Source organism: Procambarus clarkii, chromosome 55, assembly GCF_040958095.1.
Source record: "Procambarus clarkii isolate CNS0578487 chromosome 55, FALCON_Pclarkii_2.0, whole genome shotgun sequence".
Taxonomy (NCBI): Eukaryota; Metazoa; Arthropoda; class Malacostraca; order Decapoda; family Cambaridae; genus Procambarus; species Procambarus clarkii.
The window spans coordinates 10,502,742-10,516,987 of NC_091204.1; the positions used below are offsets into that span (position 1 = coordinate 10,502,742).

General features: G+C 45.8%; 1 protein-coding gene across 1 annotated transcript in view; it reads left to right on the forward strand.

Annotated features, from left to right (window-relative positions):
- Positions 1-13,233: 13,233 nt before the first annotated feature.
- The window catches only part of LOC138352876 (melanoma-associated antigen B4-like), a 1,091-nt gene continuing 78 nt past the window's right edge, over positions 13,234-14,246 (forward strand). The window contains exons 1-2 of the mRNA XM_069305429.1: positions 13,234-13,370; positions 13,496-14,246. The exon at positions 13,496-14,246 is cut by the window's right edge and continues 78 nt beyond it. Coding sequence (XP_069161530.1) covers positions 13,234-13,370; positions 13,496-14,246 — 888 coding nt within the window. The remainder of the gene's footprint in view (positions 13,371-13,495) is intronic.

The window sequence follows — 14,246 nt, forward strand, 5'->3', positions numbered from 1 at the left end:
ACCGTAGCTTCTATTGTACACCACATACAAAATGATCATGATCACCACATACAAAATTCTCGTGAATTGACAGGGTGGACAAGGATGGATTATTTAACACGGGTGGTGCGCGAACAAGGGGACACAGGTGGAAGCTGAGTACCCAAGCGAGCCACAGGGTCGTTAGAAAGATCTTTTCGGTGTCAGAGCCCAGCTTGGTACCTTCTTTGATACTTCATTGTCAAAGTAGTTAATACATACATTAGGCAGTGATGTAGTGAAGGATAACTATACACAGTTTCAAATGTAGATATGATAGAGCCCAGTAGGCTCAGGAATCTGTACACCAGTTCATTGACAGTTGAGAGGCAGGACCAAAGAGCCGAAGCTCAACCCCCGCAAGCACAACTAGGGGAGTACACACCTGCCCTGTCTACACTTGGCCCTTGCAGTCCCCGTGGCGAAGTGGTAGCACACTCGCCTGCCTTTTTTTGCGAGTGCTATGGCCTGGGTTCGTATCCTAGCCGTGGAGGATTTGACCAGGCGCCAATCCTTAACTGTAACCTCTGTTCACCCAACAGTAAAGTGGGTACCCGGTTGTTAAACATAATTATATTTTATTTACAAGAAGGTACAATAGGTTGGCGAGATTACATTAGTGATATTTTTTACATTCTTGCAAAGCCACTAACAAGACCCGGCAAACAATTTTGAGGGTCTTATTCTGGGAAAATTAGGATTAAGGACCTGCCCGAAATGCTATGCATGCTAGTGGCTTTACCACCATGTAAGAACACTTGTATATATAAAACAATAACAAATTTTGCCCCCCCTCCCCTGGAGGAAGTGAGACACTGCATCAGGCTGCAGGAAAATCCTATTACCTAAGTATTATAAGACAGGTTGAGGACCACGTGAGCTGCCCCTTGTAACAGCAAGGTGTAGAAAATGGGAACAATGCCCCAAGACACAAGAACTAAGCAAAAGTGAATGAAAATCCGGATGGATAAATTGTGACCTTTCAGAACAGAAGCAATGTCAACAAACAAGATGGCCACCATCACACGGAAGAACAGAAGCAATGTCAACAAACAAGATGGCCGCCATCACACGGAAGACCAACAGATAAATGTCAACAAACAAGATGGCCACCATCACACGGAAGACCAACAGATAAATGTCAACAAACAAGATGGCCACCATCACACGGAAGACCAACAGATAAATGTCAACAAACAAGATGGCCGCCATCACACGGAAGACCAACAGATAAATATCAACAAACAAGATGGCCGCCATCACACGGAAGACCAACAGATAAATATAAATGTCAACAAACAAGATGGCCGCCATCACACAGAAGGCCAAAAGTTAAATGTTTCTAAGGTTTCTTGGGGCAAGATAAAGAAAGGTGGGTTTTTTGGCAAGTTAAAGATAATTGAGGATTTGTTAAAGCATTATGACGGAAAAGTTCTAAAAATTAGAACAGAAAATAAAGGGCTTAAGAATGAATTTTGTAATTTAAGGGGAATTATTTTACAGCAAGGTAAAGATATTACAAGTTTGACTAATAATAATAAGGTTGAAGAGACAGAAGGTACAAATATAGGAACTTGTGGAAGATAATTTGTGGCTCAAATTTATGAAAATTATTCTTTTTTGTATTAAAGGTATACACAGCAATGTGCTGCTAGCCTATTCTATAAGAAAGATTACACAGTGTAGATAAAAAAAAACTGGCAATAAGTTCATCTAATATCCCCCATCTCACAGGATGGTTAGTTGTACATGGAACCAGGGGAGAAAATACCGGCCTTAATACAAAAAAAAATTAAATTGACTAAATAAAAACTTTGATTTTCATGAGAGCTAAGTACTGAATCATGGAAATATAATTATTGTTTGCCAGTTTCTATAAGATTCCTCAAATACAAATACATACTTTTCAAAAAAAAAATATATTATATACTAGCTGTACCCAGCCACGCGTTGCTGTGGCTCAGCAACGTGTGTGCGCGCGTAGCCACAACACCCTTGAGCGGTGTCCCAGTCCTCCCCACCATTTCCTCCCCTCATCCTACCATCCATTCCTCACTTCCCAGTTCAAGTATGTTATTGAGACAAGAAAGAAATACATCTCAAAGGGATAGAGTAGCTTAGGCTATTTCTACCCTCCTCTACTTCAAGTCCCTCAAGGGGCGCACAAATTCAGTGAGTACAAATCACAATACAAGAATCCCATTTAACATTGCAGGTTTATATAGTAAGTACAGCATATAAGTGTTACACTCTTGGGGCAAAATTCTTGTAGCTCCTAAGTATACTGTCTATCATACCATTATCACACATCCAAACAATTTGATGTGGTACACTACTTATTTCCTTATTTCTATAGTTATCAATAAGTTGACACTCTAATACATAATGTTCTAAGGTGTGGGCGTGCGGCATACTACATAATTTACACTCCTTATCTTTTTCTAAAGCTTATCTTCATTGTGCAGCCTAAAGTTTATCTTCATTGTACAGCCTGAAGCTTATTGTCATTGTACAGCCTGAAGCTTATCATCATTGTACAGCCTGAAGCTTATCATCATTGTACAGCCTAAAGCTTATCATCATTGTACAGCCTAAAGCTTATCATCATTGTACAGCCTAAAGCTTATTGTCATTGTACAGCCTAAAGCTTATCTTCATTGTACAGCCTAAAGCTTATCTTCATTGTACAGCCTAAAGCTTATCTTCATTGTGCAGCCTAAAGCTTATCATCATTGTACAGCCTAAAGCTTATCATTGTACAGCCTAAAGCTTATCATCATTGTACAGCCTAAAGCTTATTGTCATTGTACAGCCTAAAGCTTATCTTCATTGTACAGCCTAAAGCTTATCATCATTGTACAGCCTAAAGCTTATTGTCATTGTACAGCCTAAAGTTTATCTTCATTGTACAGCCTAAAGCTTATCATTGTACAGCCTAAAGCTCATCATCATTGTACAGCCTAAAGCTTATTGTCATTGTACAGCCTAAAGCTTATCATCATTGTACAGCCTAAAGCTTATTGTCATTGTACAGCCTAAAGCTTATCATCATTGTACAGCCTAAAGCTTATCATCATTGTACAGCCTAAAGCTTATTGTCATTGTACAGCCTAAAGCTTATCTTCATTGTACAGCCTAAAGCTTATCTTCATTGTGTAGCCTAAAGCTTTTATTTGAATTCTTAATTAAATTAGTAAATGGAATACAATTTTCTATGTCGTTCACACACAAGCAGGATATTTGGAATCTTGAACGCACTATATCCACACAAATGGACTGGCAGGCATTTTCAATCAAACTGAAGTCAGGTAAATGTGTGTTTGGAGTGATTTTGAGCCAGAATTAGTCACAGATTTTGAGCCGGAATAGTATCAGATTTTGAGCCGGAATAGTCCCAGATTTTGAGTCAGAATTAGTCACAGATTTTGAGCCGGAATAGTCCCAGATTTTGAACCGGAATTGTCCCATATTTTGAGCCGGGTACATCTACCCGGCTCAAATTATTATTACCATACTGATTGTTTAGTCCAGCCAGTATGCTGAATGTACACCTGTTTAGTCCAGCCTGTATGGTAATATTACTACAATTTACTAAATGTACTAAAATGTATGAATAATTTAGTTGAGTTTGTCGTTAAACACAGTCAGTCCGGTCCACAGAAAACGAGAATATTTGTTTACAATCTTCGACACCAGACAAACATGATTTGTATAAAACCCAATAAATTGTTTATCATTCAAAGCCATTCAGTATTTTCTTGTCAAAGAGCCAGTCAAGTAATCAGACAATAAATGCCAGCCACTCAGACAGACGTCGGGCCAGTCAGTGACTCATGCAGAGCGTAAATCAGACCGGCAATAGTAGGAATGTCATGGCGAACCTCCCCGCGACCTTTAGACAGCGTTTAGAGGGCTGCTCCCTGTGACCTTGCTTGACCTGACCTTAAAGCCATAACGGGTCTTGACCTGTTTCCGGCGAGGCCGCCATCACTTCCTCTCCCACACACACACACACAAGTAATTTCATATCACATACAGCTACACTCCCAGCCTAATATACATATTTACTTTCGTTGAATTATATTAGCCATAATATGTTCTTTTTTTTCTTTGGTAGTGGAGGAAGTGTTAAACTAGTATATATATGTGGTATTAGGAAGGGATATGAGACAGACTAAGAGCTGGGATATGAAGACAAGGTGCTGGGATATGAGGACAAGGAGCGGGGATATGAGGACAAGGAGCTGGGATACGAGGACAAGGAGCGGGGATATGAGGACAAGGAGCTGGGATATGAGGACAAGGCGCTGGGATACGAGGACAAGGAGCGGGTATACGAGGACAAGGAGCTGGGATACGAGGACAAGGAGCTGGGATACGAGGAGAAGGAGCGGGGATATGAGGACAAGGAGCGGGTATACGAGGACAAGGAGCTGGGATATGAGGACAAGGAGCGGGTATACGAGGACAAGGAGCTGGGATATGAGGACAAGGAGCTGGGATGTGAGGACAAGGAACTGGGATACGAGGACAAGGAGCGGGGATATGAGGACAAGGAGCTGGGATACGAGGACAAGGAGCGGGGATATGAGGACAAGGAGCTGGGATATGAGGACAAGGAGCTGGGATATGAGGACAAGGAGCGGGGATATGAGGACAAGGAGCGGGTATACGAGGACAAGGAGCTGGGATACGAAGACAAGGAGCTGGAATACGAGGACAAGGAGCTGGAATACGAGGACAAGGTGCTGGGATACGAGAACAAGGAGCTGGGATATGAGGACAAGGAGCTGGGATATGAGGACAAGGAGCTGGGATATGAGGACAAGGAGCTGGGATATGAGGACAAGGAGCTGGAATATGAGGACAAGGAGCTGGAATATGAGGACAAGGAGCTGGAATATGAGGACAAGGAGCTGGAATATGAGGACAAGGAGCTGGAATATGAGGACAAGGAGCTGGAATATGAGGACAAGGAGCTGGGATATGAGAACAAGGAGCTGGGATACGAGAACAAGGAGCTGGGATATGAGGACAAGGAGCTGGGATATGAGGACAAGGAGCTGGGATATGAGGACAAGGAGCTGGGGTATGATAAGTGACGTCATCACCGACGACTATCCCTCGAGTCCCAACTGTCACAAATTCAAATTCAAATTCACTTGTCAATCTTGGTTTGAGCTTCCACTCGCTATTTCCCCCAAGCAGTTGAGAGACAGGAACGGGTTTATGGCGTGCGGTAGATGTAGGCCTTGGCTGGCTGGCTGGCTGGCTAGCTGTCCACGTGGACCCGAACACTTCCTGGCCCACGACGGTGGTGGACACGAACACTTCCTGGCCCACGACGGTGGTGGACACGAACACTTCCTGGCCCACGACGGTGGTGGACACGAACACTTCCTGGCCCACGACGGTGGTGGACACGAACACTTCCTGGCCCACGACGGTGGTGGACACGAACACTTCCTGGCCCACGACGGTGGTGGACACGAACACTTCCTGGCCCACGACGGTGGTGGACACGAACACTTCCTGGCCCACGACGGTGGTGGACACGAACACTTCCTGGCCCACGACGGTGGTGGACACGAACACTTCCTGGCCCACGACGGTGGTGGACACGAACACTTCCTGGCCCACGACGGTGGTGGATACGAACACTTCCTGGCCCACGACGGTGATGGACCCGAACACTTCCTGGCCCACGACGGTGGTGGATACGAACACTTCCTGGCCCACGACGGTGATGGACCCGAACACTTCCTGGCCCACGACGGTGGTGGACACGAACACTTCATGGCCCACGACGGAGATGGACCCGAACACTTCCTGGCCCACGACGGTGGTGGACACGAACACTTCCTGGCCCACGACGGTGATGGACCCGAACACTTCCTGGCCCACGACGGTGGTGGACACGAACACTTCCTGGCCCACGACGGTGATGGACACGAACACTTCCTGGCCCACGACGGTGATGGACACGAACACTTCCTGGCTCACGACGGTGATGGACACGAACACTTCCTGGCTCACGACGGTGGTGGATACGAACACTTCCTGGCTCACGACGGTGATGGACACGAACACTTCCTGGCCCACGACGGTGATGGACACGAACACTTCCTGGCCCACGACGGTGGTGGACCCGAACACTTCCTGGCCCGCGACGGTGGTGGACCCGAACACTTCCTGGCCCACGACGGTGATGGACACGAACACTTCCTGGCCCACGACGGTGATGGACACGAACACTTCCTGGCCCACGACGGTGATGGACGCGAACACTTCCTGGCCCACGACGGTGGTGGACCCGAACACTTCCTGGCCCACGACGGTGGTGGACACGAACACTTCCTGGCCCACGACGATGGTGGACCCGAACACTTCCTGGCCCACGACGGTGGTGGACCCGAACACTTCCTGGCCCGCGACGGTGGTGGACACGAACACTTCCTGGCCCACGACGGTGGTGGACCCGAACACTTCCTGGCCCGCGACGGTGGTGGACACGAACACTTCCTGGCCCACGACGGTGGTGGACCCGAACACTTCCTGGCCCACGACGGTGATGGACCCGAACACTTCCTGGCCCACGACGGTGGTGGACACGAACACTTCCTGGCCCACGACGGTGATGGACCCGAACACTTCCTGGCCCACGACGGTGGTGGACACGAACACTTCCTGGCCCACGACGGTGATGGACCCGAACACTTCCTGGCCCACGACGGTGATGGACCCGAACACTTCCTGGCCCACGACGGTGGTGGACACGAACACTTCCTGGCCCACGACGGTGGTGGACACGAACACTTCCTGGCCCACGACGGTGATGGACCCGAACACTTCCTGGCCCACGACGGTGATGGACCCGAACACTTCCTGGCCCACGACGGTGGTGGACACGAACACTTCCTGGCCCACGACGGTGGTGGACACGAACACTTCCTGGCCCACGACGGTGGTGGACACGAACACTTCCTGGCCCACGACGGTGGTGGACCCGAACACTTCCTGGCCCGCGAAGCCGAGTCAGGATACATGAAAGAGGATACAGGATATAAACATGATATATTAGCTCTACAAATCCTGTAAACGTGACCAAACAACATTGAGAACCTGTAATCATGTTTATAATTTGTAAAGAATGACCTTTTTAATTTTTTTTTAGTCAACAGATTTCAAAAAGTTTTTTACGACATCTCAAAAGCCTAGCAATTCTGGGGTCTGGTAGCACAGTGGGCTACGTCCCCGTTTCGCAATCGAGAGATGGGAGTTTCAATTTCCGGGCTGGACAGAGACGGTTGTGCCCGTTTTCTTGCATCTGATGAGCCTATTCACCTTGTGAAGGGCAATGTTGATCTAGAAAGGTCAATAGGCCTAAATACAGGCTTCCCTGTCCACCAGGAATTGTAAAATAAATATCTTAAGCCTATTAATATTATTGGCCCTGAACGCCCAATTTTATTTAAATAAATTATAATTATTTACAAGAATAATTAATTATTTTCTGAATTAGAATTCATATAATTGTAATTTATATTTAAATATGGCAAAATAACACTGTTTCTTGATTAATTCATTGAATAAATTGAATTCTAATTAGAGTAATTCATATTCTAATATGAATTAGAATGAATTAAATTCTAATTAGAATGATTCGTATTCTAATGTGAATTAGAATTCATGTAGTTCTGAATTCTAATTCAGAATTAGACGGCGGTATCGTCTAATTCCAATCATCCAGGAAGTCTAAAAGAACATCAGAATGATTTAAATCTTCGAAGTCTAACGATCGTAACGGAAACCGTCTCTAAGGGTAGTCATCTTTCTCTTGTAAATATTCGATACTAGGTATTTCCCTCTGCCTTGGTAACACTGATTTATTGTATTTTATTGATTTATTTATATACAAGAAGGTATAATTTGTTTATGAGAGTACATAGCATTGATGTTTGTACATTTTTGTAAAGCCACTAGCCCCACGGCCCAGATTCACTAAGCAGTTACACAAGGACTTACGAACGTGTACATCTTTCCTCAATCTTTGACGGCTTTGGTTACATTTATTAAACAGTTGACAAGCATGAAAATTTCCCCAATCAACTGTTGTTATTGTTATAAAGAGTCTCCTGGTGCTTCGGAGCTCATTAACTGTTTAATAATTGTAAACAAAGCCGCCAAAGATTGAGAAAAGATGTACAGGTTCATAAGTGACTGCGTAACTAGTTCGGGAATTTGATTATTATTACTAACTAATAATCTAACGTGATTATTACCTACTAATTTTCTTAAATTTTTCTTATAATGTACCGGTTAATTAACATTTTTTTTCAATTAGGCTAAAAATGACCGACTTAAAATTGTCTGTTAGATTAAGGACCTGTCCGAAACAGGCTACAGTTAAGGATTGGCGCCCAGTCAATCCTCCCCGCGGGTAGGATACGAACCCTGGCCAAAGCGCCGGGCGTTTGACCACTTATGGAGGAGGGTAGAGCGGCGGTCTGGCCTCATGCAGGTCCGCGTTCAATCCCCGACCGTCCAAGTGGTTGGGCACCATTCCTTCCCCCGTCCCATCCCTAATCCTTATCCTGACCCCTTCCCAGTGGTTGGGCACCATTCCTTCCCCTGTCCCATCCCTAATCCTTATCCTGACCCCTTCCCAGTGGTTGGGCACCATTCCTTCCCCCCGTCCCATCCCTAATCCTTATCCTGACCCCTTCCCAGTGGTTGGGCACCATTCCTTTCCCCCGTCCCATCCCTAATCCTTATCCTGACCCCTTCCCAGTGGTTGGGCACCATTCCTTTCCCCCGTCCCATCCCTAATCCTTATCCTGACCCCTTCCCAGTGGTTGGGCACCATTCCTTCCCCCCGTCCCATCCCTAATCCTTATCCTGACACCTTCCCAGTGGTTGGGCACCATTCCTTCCCCCCGTCCCATCCCTAATCCTTATCCTGACCCCTTCCCAGTGGTTGGGGCACCATTCCTTTCCCCCGTCCCATCCCTAATCCTTATCCTGACCCCTTCCCAGTGGTTGGGCACCATTCCTTCCCCCCGTCCCATCCCTAATCCTTATCCTGACTGATAAGGATTAGAACTGCTATGCAAATGAAGGATCCTAAATTGTGGAATAACTTATAGGATTAAATAGGATTATTTAATCCTATTTAAAATAGGATTAAATCCTATATTTGTTTTTTCCCAATTAGTTTCCAAGAAAAATTAAGGAATATTCAATTAACAAATTTCACTTTCATTTTCGCCTCCGAAATAAAAACAAAAAATATTTTACTGTTTTGTAAATTGTAATTATTCTAAGTCGTTCATCAATACTGTGTACTCACCTAGTTGTGCTTGCGGGGTCGAGCTCTGGCTCTTTGGTCCCGCCTCTCAACCGTCAATCAACTGGTGTACGGGTTCCTGAGCCTATTGGGCTCTATCATATCTACACTTGAAACTGTGTATGGAGTCAGCCTCCACCACATCACTTCCTAATGCATTCCATTTGTCAACCACTCTGACACTAAAAAAGTTCTTTCTAATATCTCTGTGGCTCATTTGGGCACTCAGTTTCCACCTGTGTCCCCTTGTTCGTGTTCCCCTTGTGTTAAATAGCCTGTCTTTATCAACCCTATCAATTCCCTTCAGAATCTTGAATGTGGTGATCATGTCCCCCCTAACTCTTCTGTCTTCCAGCGAAGTGAGATTTAATTCCCGTAGTCTCTCCTCGTAGCTCATGTGCGTGTGTGTGTGTGTGTGCGTGTGTGTGTGTGTGTGCGTGTGTGTGTGTGTGCGTGTGTGTGTGTGTGTGTGTGTGCGCGTGTGAGTAGTCAACTTTCTACCCGGAGGGATGACTAACGCAGGAGAAACTGATAAAACAACTTTCTTGTAGTTAAGTTGCGGGCGAAGATGCGGTTGTGGAGCCTCGTCTCCCCTGCAGTCGCCGTCACTTGTTTGTTTATTCCCGCCACAACTTATGGCGGGAACATTTTTGGCGCGAAAATTTTGGCGGGAAAATTTGGCGGGAATTACAGAATCACAGGAAAATCTGTGTACATGAACTTTGTATTTAAGAAAACACACACACACACACATATACACGTACTGGTGGAGGCTGACTCCGTACACAGTTCCAAGTGTAGATATGATAGAGCCCAATAGGCTCAGGAACCTGTACACCAGTTGATTGACGGTTAAGAGGCGGGACCAAAGGGCCAAAGCTCAACCCCCGCAAGCACAATTAGATGAGTACACACAACAGGCAGGAACAGAACAGAACTATCAGGGGAAAGCGCCAAGCCATTACGACTATATAGCACTGGGAAGGGGTCAGGATAAGGATTTGGGATGGGACGGGGGGAAGGAATGGTGCCCAACCACTTGGACGGTCGGGGATTGAACGCCGACCTGCATGAAGCCAGACCGTTGCTCTACCGTCCACCCCCAAAGGTAAGGTGCTCCAGTGGATAAGGGAGTACCTAAGCAACAGGAAACAGCGAGTAACGGTGAGGGGGGAGACATCAGAGTGGCGAGATGTCACCAGCGGAGTCCCACAGGGCTCAGTACTTGGACCCATCCTGTTTCTAATATATGTGAACGATCTTCCAGAGGGTATAGACTCATTCCTCTCGATGTTTGCTGATGATGCAAAAATTCTGAGAAGAATCAAAACGGATAAAGATAGACAGAGACTACAGGATGACCTGGATAAACTGGAGGAATGGTCTAGAAAATGGCTGCTAAAGTTCAACTCAGGAAAGTGTAAGGTGATGAAATTAGGCGAAGGGAGCAGGAGGCTGAACACAAGGTATCATCTGGGAGGGGAAATCCTGCAAGAGTCAAATAGAGAGAAGGATCTGGGGGTTGATATCACACCGAACCTGTCCCCAGAGGCCCACATCAAAAGAATATCATCAGCGGCATATGCTAGACTGGCCAACATAAGAACTGCCTTTAGAAACTTGTGTAAGGAATCTTTCAGAACCCTGTATACCACTTATGTAAGACCAATCCTGGAGTATGCAGCTCCAGCCTGGAGTCCATACCTAGTTTAAACACAAGACAAAGTTAGAGAAGATTCAGCGGTATGCCACCAGGCTCGTCCCGGAACTGAGAGGAATGAGTTACGAGGAAAGGCTAAAGGAGCTGAACCTCACATCCCTGGAAAACAGAAGAGTAAGAGGAGACATGATCACCACCTACAAAATTCTCAGGAGAATTGACAGGGTGGACAAAGACAAACTCTTCAGCACGGGTGGGTCACGAACAAGGGGACACAGGTGGAAACTGAGTACCCACATGAGCCAGAGACGTTAGAAAGAACTTGTTCAGTGTCAGAGTAGTTAACAGGTGGAATGCATTAGGCAGTGATGTGGTGGAGGCTGACTCCATACACAGTTTCAAGTGTAGATATGATAGAGCCCAATATGCTCAGGAACCTGTACACCTGTTGATTGACGGTTGAGAGTTGGGACCAAAGAGCCAGAGCTCAACCCCCGCAAGCACACACACACACTGCTGGAATGGCATGCTTCAAAATAGGGTCCGGAACTAAGAAGTACGAGTTACAAGGAGAGACTAGAGGCGTTAAACATGCCAACACCTACATATCCCAGTGGGTTTCCTATCACCTCATGCTCCTGTTCACCTTGCAGTGAGTAGGTAAACAGGAGTTAGCTCAGCTAATTGTAGGAGGTCGCATCCTGAACAGGACCAGTAATACTCCCTTGAAACAAGCCTAACATATATGAATACACGCTGGCTCCCTGTCCCCCCGACACAATGAATTAGTATTAAAAAATATTAAAAGCTATGTAGGTTATATGTATACATGTATAAATCTAAATTTATATATGTATAAACGCTATAGGCTGTGGGATTAGGCTTCAGAAAGATATTTATATTATATATATATACAAGAAAATACTGATTAATACAGAAATAAATTTTAACTGATATTGTATTAACTGTATTGTTCATGTATAAACTATATTTGCTGTATATATAAACGGCATAAGAATGCATATCACAAATACCAAATTAATCAACAACAGATAACAGCAGATTGATGAAGACAAGGACCTTGAAGGCTGAATCCATCATTCATTACAAAGTTGCACAACAGTGAGGGGAAAAAAGATAGCCAAATCCTTGAAATAATCAATCGTAACTTCGAGTTTATCAAGGGAAAGGTGGTTATTGAACTGCTTTCAACTCTGGTTCACTTGGGATAGCCTAGCATGGAGACCTCGGGCCAGATTCACAAAGCAGTTACGCAGTTACTTACGAACCTGTACATCTTTTCTCAATCTTTGGCGGCTTTGTTTACAATTATTAGACAGTTAATGAGCTCCGAAGCACCAGGAGGCTGTTTATAACAATAACAACAGCTGATTGGCAAGTTTTCATGCTTGTAAACTGTTTAATATATGTAACTAAAACCGTCAAAAATTTGTGGAAAGATGTACACGTTCGTTAGTACTTGCGTAACTGCTTCGTGAATCTGGCCCTTGTACATCTTTTCTCAATATTTGGCGGCTTTGTTTACAATTATTAGACAGTTAATGAGCTCTGAAGCACCAGGAGGCTGTTCATAACAATAACAACAGTTGATTGGCAAGTTTTTATGCTTGTAAACTGTTTAATAAATGTAACCAAAGCCGCCAAAAATTTGTGGAAAGATGTACACGTTCGTTAGTACTTGCGTAACTGCTTCGTGAATCTGGCTCCCCCCCCCCCCTTCGTCTTCAGAAGGACATATATATTTAGCTGCTCTGGAGAAGGTGCAATACCGGGCAATAAAAATCCTTCCAGAGCTAATTTAATTTCAGTATAGACATAGGAACCGCGGGAGAGTCAACAGGCCGCGTCGACCTGCAGAGGTTGAGACACTAATCAGGAGGATTGAAACCCTTACCTGGAGGTTTAAAACCCTAATCAGGAGGATTGAAACCAGATCAGCTCCGGCGTCAGGGAGCTCTTAATTCCGTTATACCTTACGACATCTTAGAACTCTTGCCAGGATTCACCAAGTATTTACGCAACCTGTTCATCTTTTGTTTTTCCAGTCATGGCGGCCGTGTTTACATTTAGTAAACAATTGATGAACGCCGAGGTACTACGAGGTTATGACAATAATAACCTTGAGTTTGTGTAGTTACGAGGCTCGTAAATTGTTTATGTAAACAAAAGCCGCCATGATTAGAGAAAGATGTACAGGTTCTGGATTATAAAGGTCGACTTCCTGCAAAGGTCGACCTCCTGTAAAGGTCGACCTCCAGCAAAGGTCGACCTCCAGCAAAGGTCGACCTCCTGTAAAGGTCGACCTCCAGCAAAGGTCGACCTCCTGTAAAGGTCGACCTCCTGCAAAGGTCGACCTCCAGCAAAGGTCGACCTCCTGTAAAGGTCGACCTCCAGCAAAGGTCGACCTCCTGTAAAGGTCGACCTCCAGCAAAGGTCGACCTCCTGTAAAGGTCGACCTCCTGCAAAGGTCGACCTCCAGCAAAGGTCGACCTCCAGCAAAGGTCGACCTCCAACAAAGGTCGAGCTCCAACAAAGGTCGACCTCCAGCAAAGGTCGACCTCCAACAAAGGTCGACCTGCAACAAAGGTCGACCTGCAACAAAGGTCGAGCTCCTACAAAGGTCGACCTCCAACAAAGGTCGAGCTCCAGCAAAGGTCGACCTTCAACAAAGGTCGAGCTCCAACAAAGGTCTACCTCCAACAAAGGTCGAGCTCCAACAAAGGTCGAGCTCCAGCAAAGGTCGACCTTCAACAAAGGTCGAGCTCCAACAAAGGTCTACCTCCAACAAAGGTCGAGCTCCAACAAAGGTCGACCTCCAACAAAGGTCGAGCTCCAACAAAGGTCGACCTCCAACAAAGGTCGACCTCCAACAAAGGTCGACCTCCAGCAAAGGTCGACCTCCAACAAAAGTCGACCTCCAAGAAAGGTCAAGCTCCAACAAAGGTCGAGCTCCAGCAAAGGTCGACCTCCAACAAAGGTCGAGCTCCAGCAAAGGTCGACCTCCAACAAAGGTCGAGCTCCAGCAAAGGTCGACCTCCAACAAAGGTCGAGCTCCAGCAAAGGTCGACCTCCAGCAAAGGTCGACCTCCAACAAAGGTCGACTCCCAACAAAGGTCGACCTCCTACAAAGGTCGACCTCCAACAAAGGTCGACCTGCAACAAAGGTCGACCTGCAACAAAGGTCGACCTCCTACAAAGGTC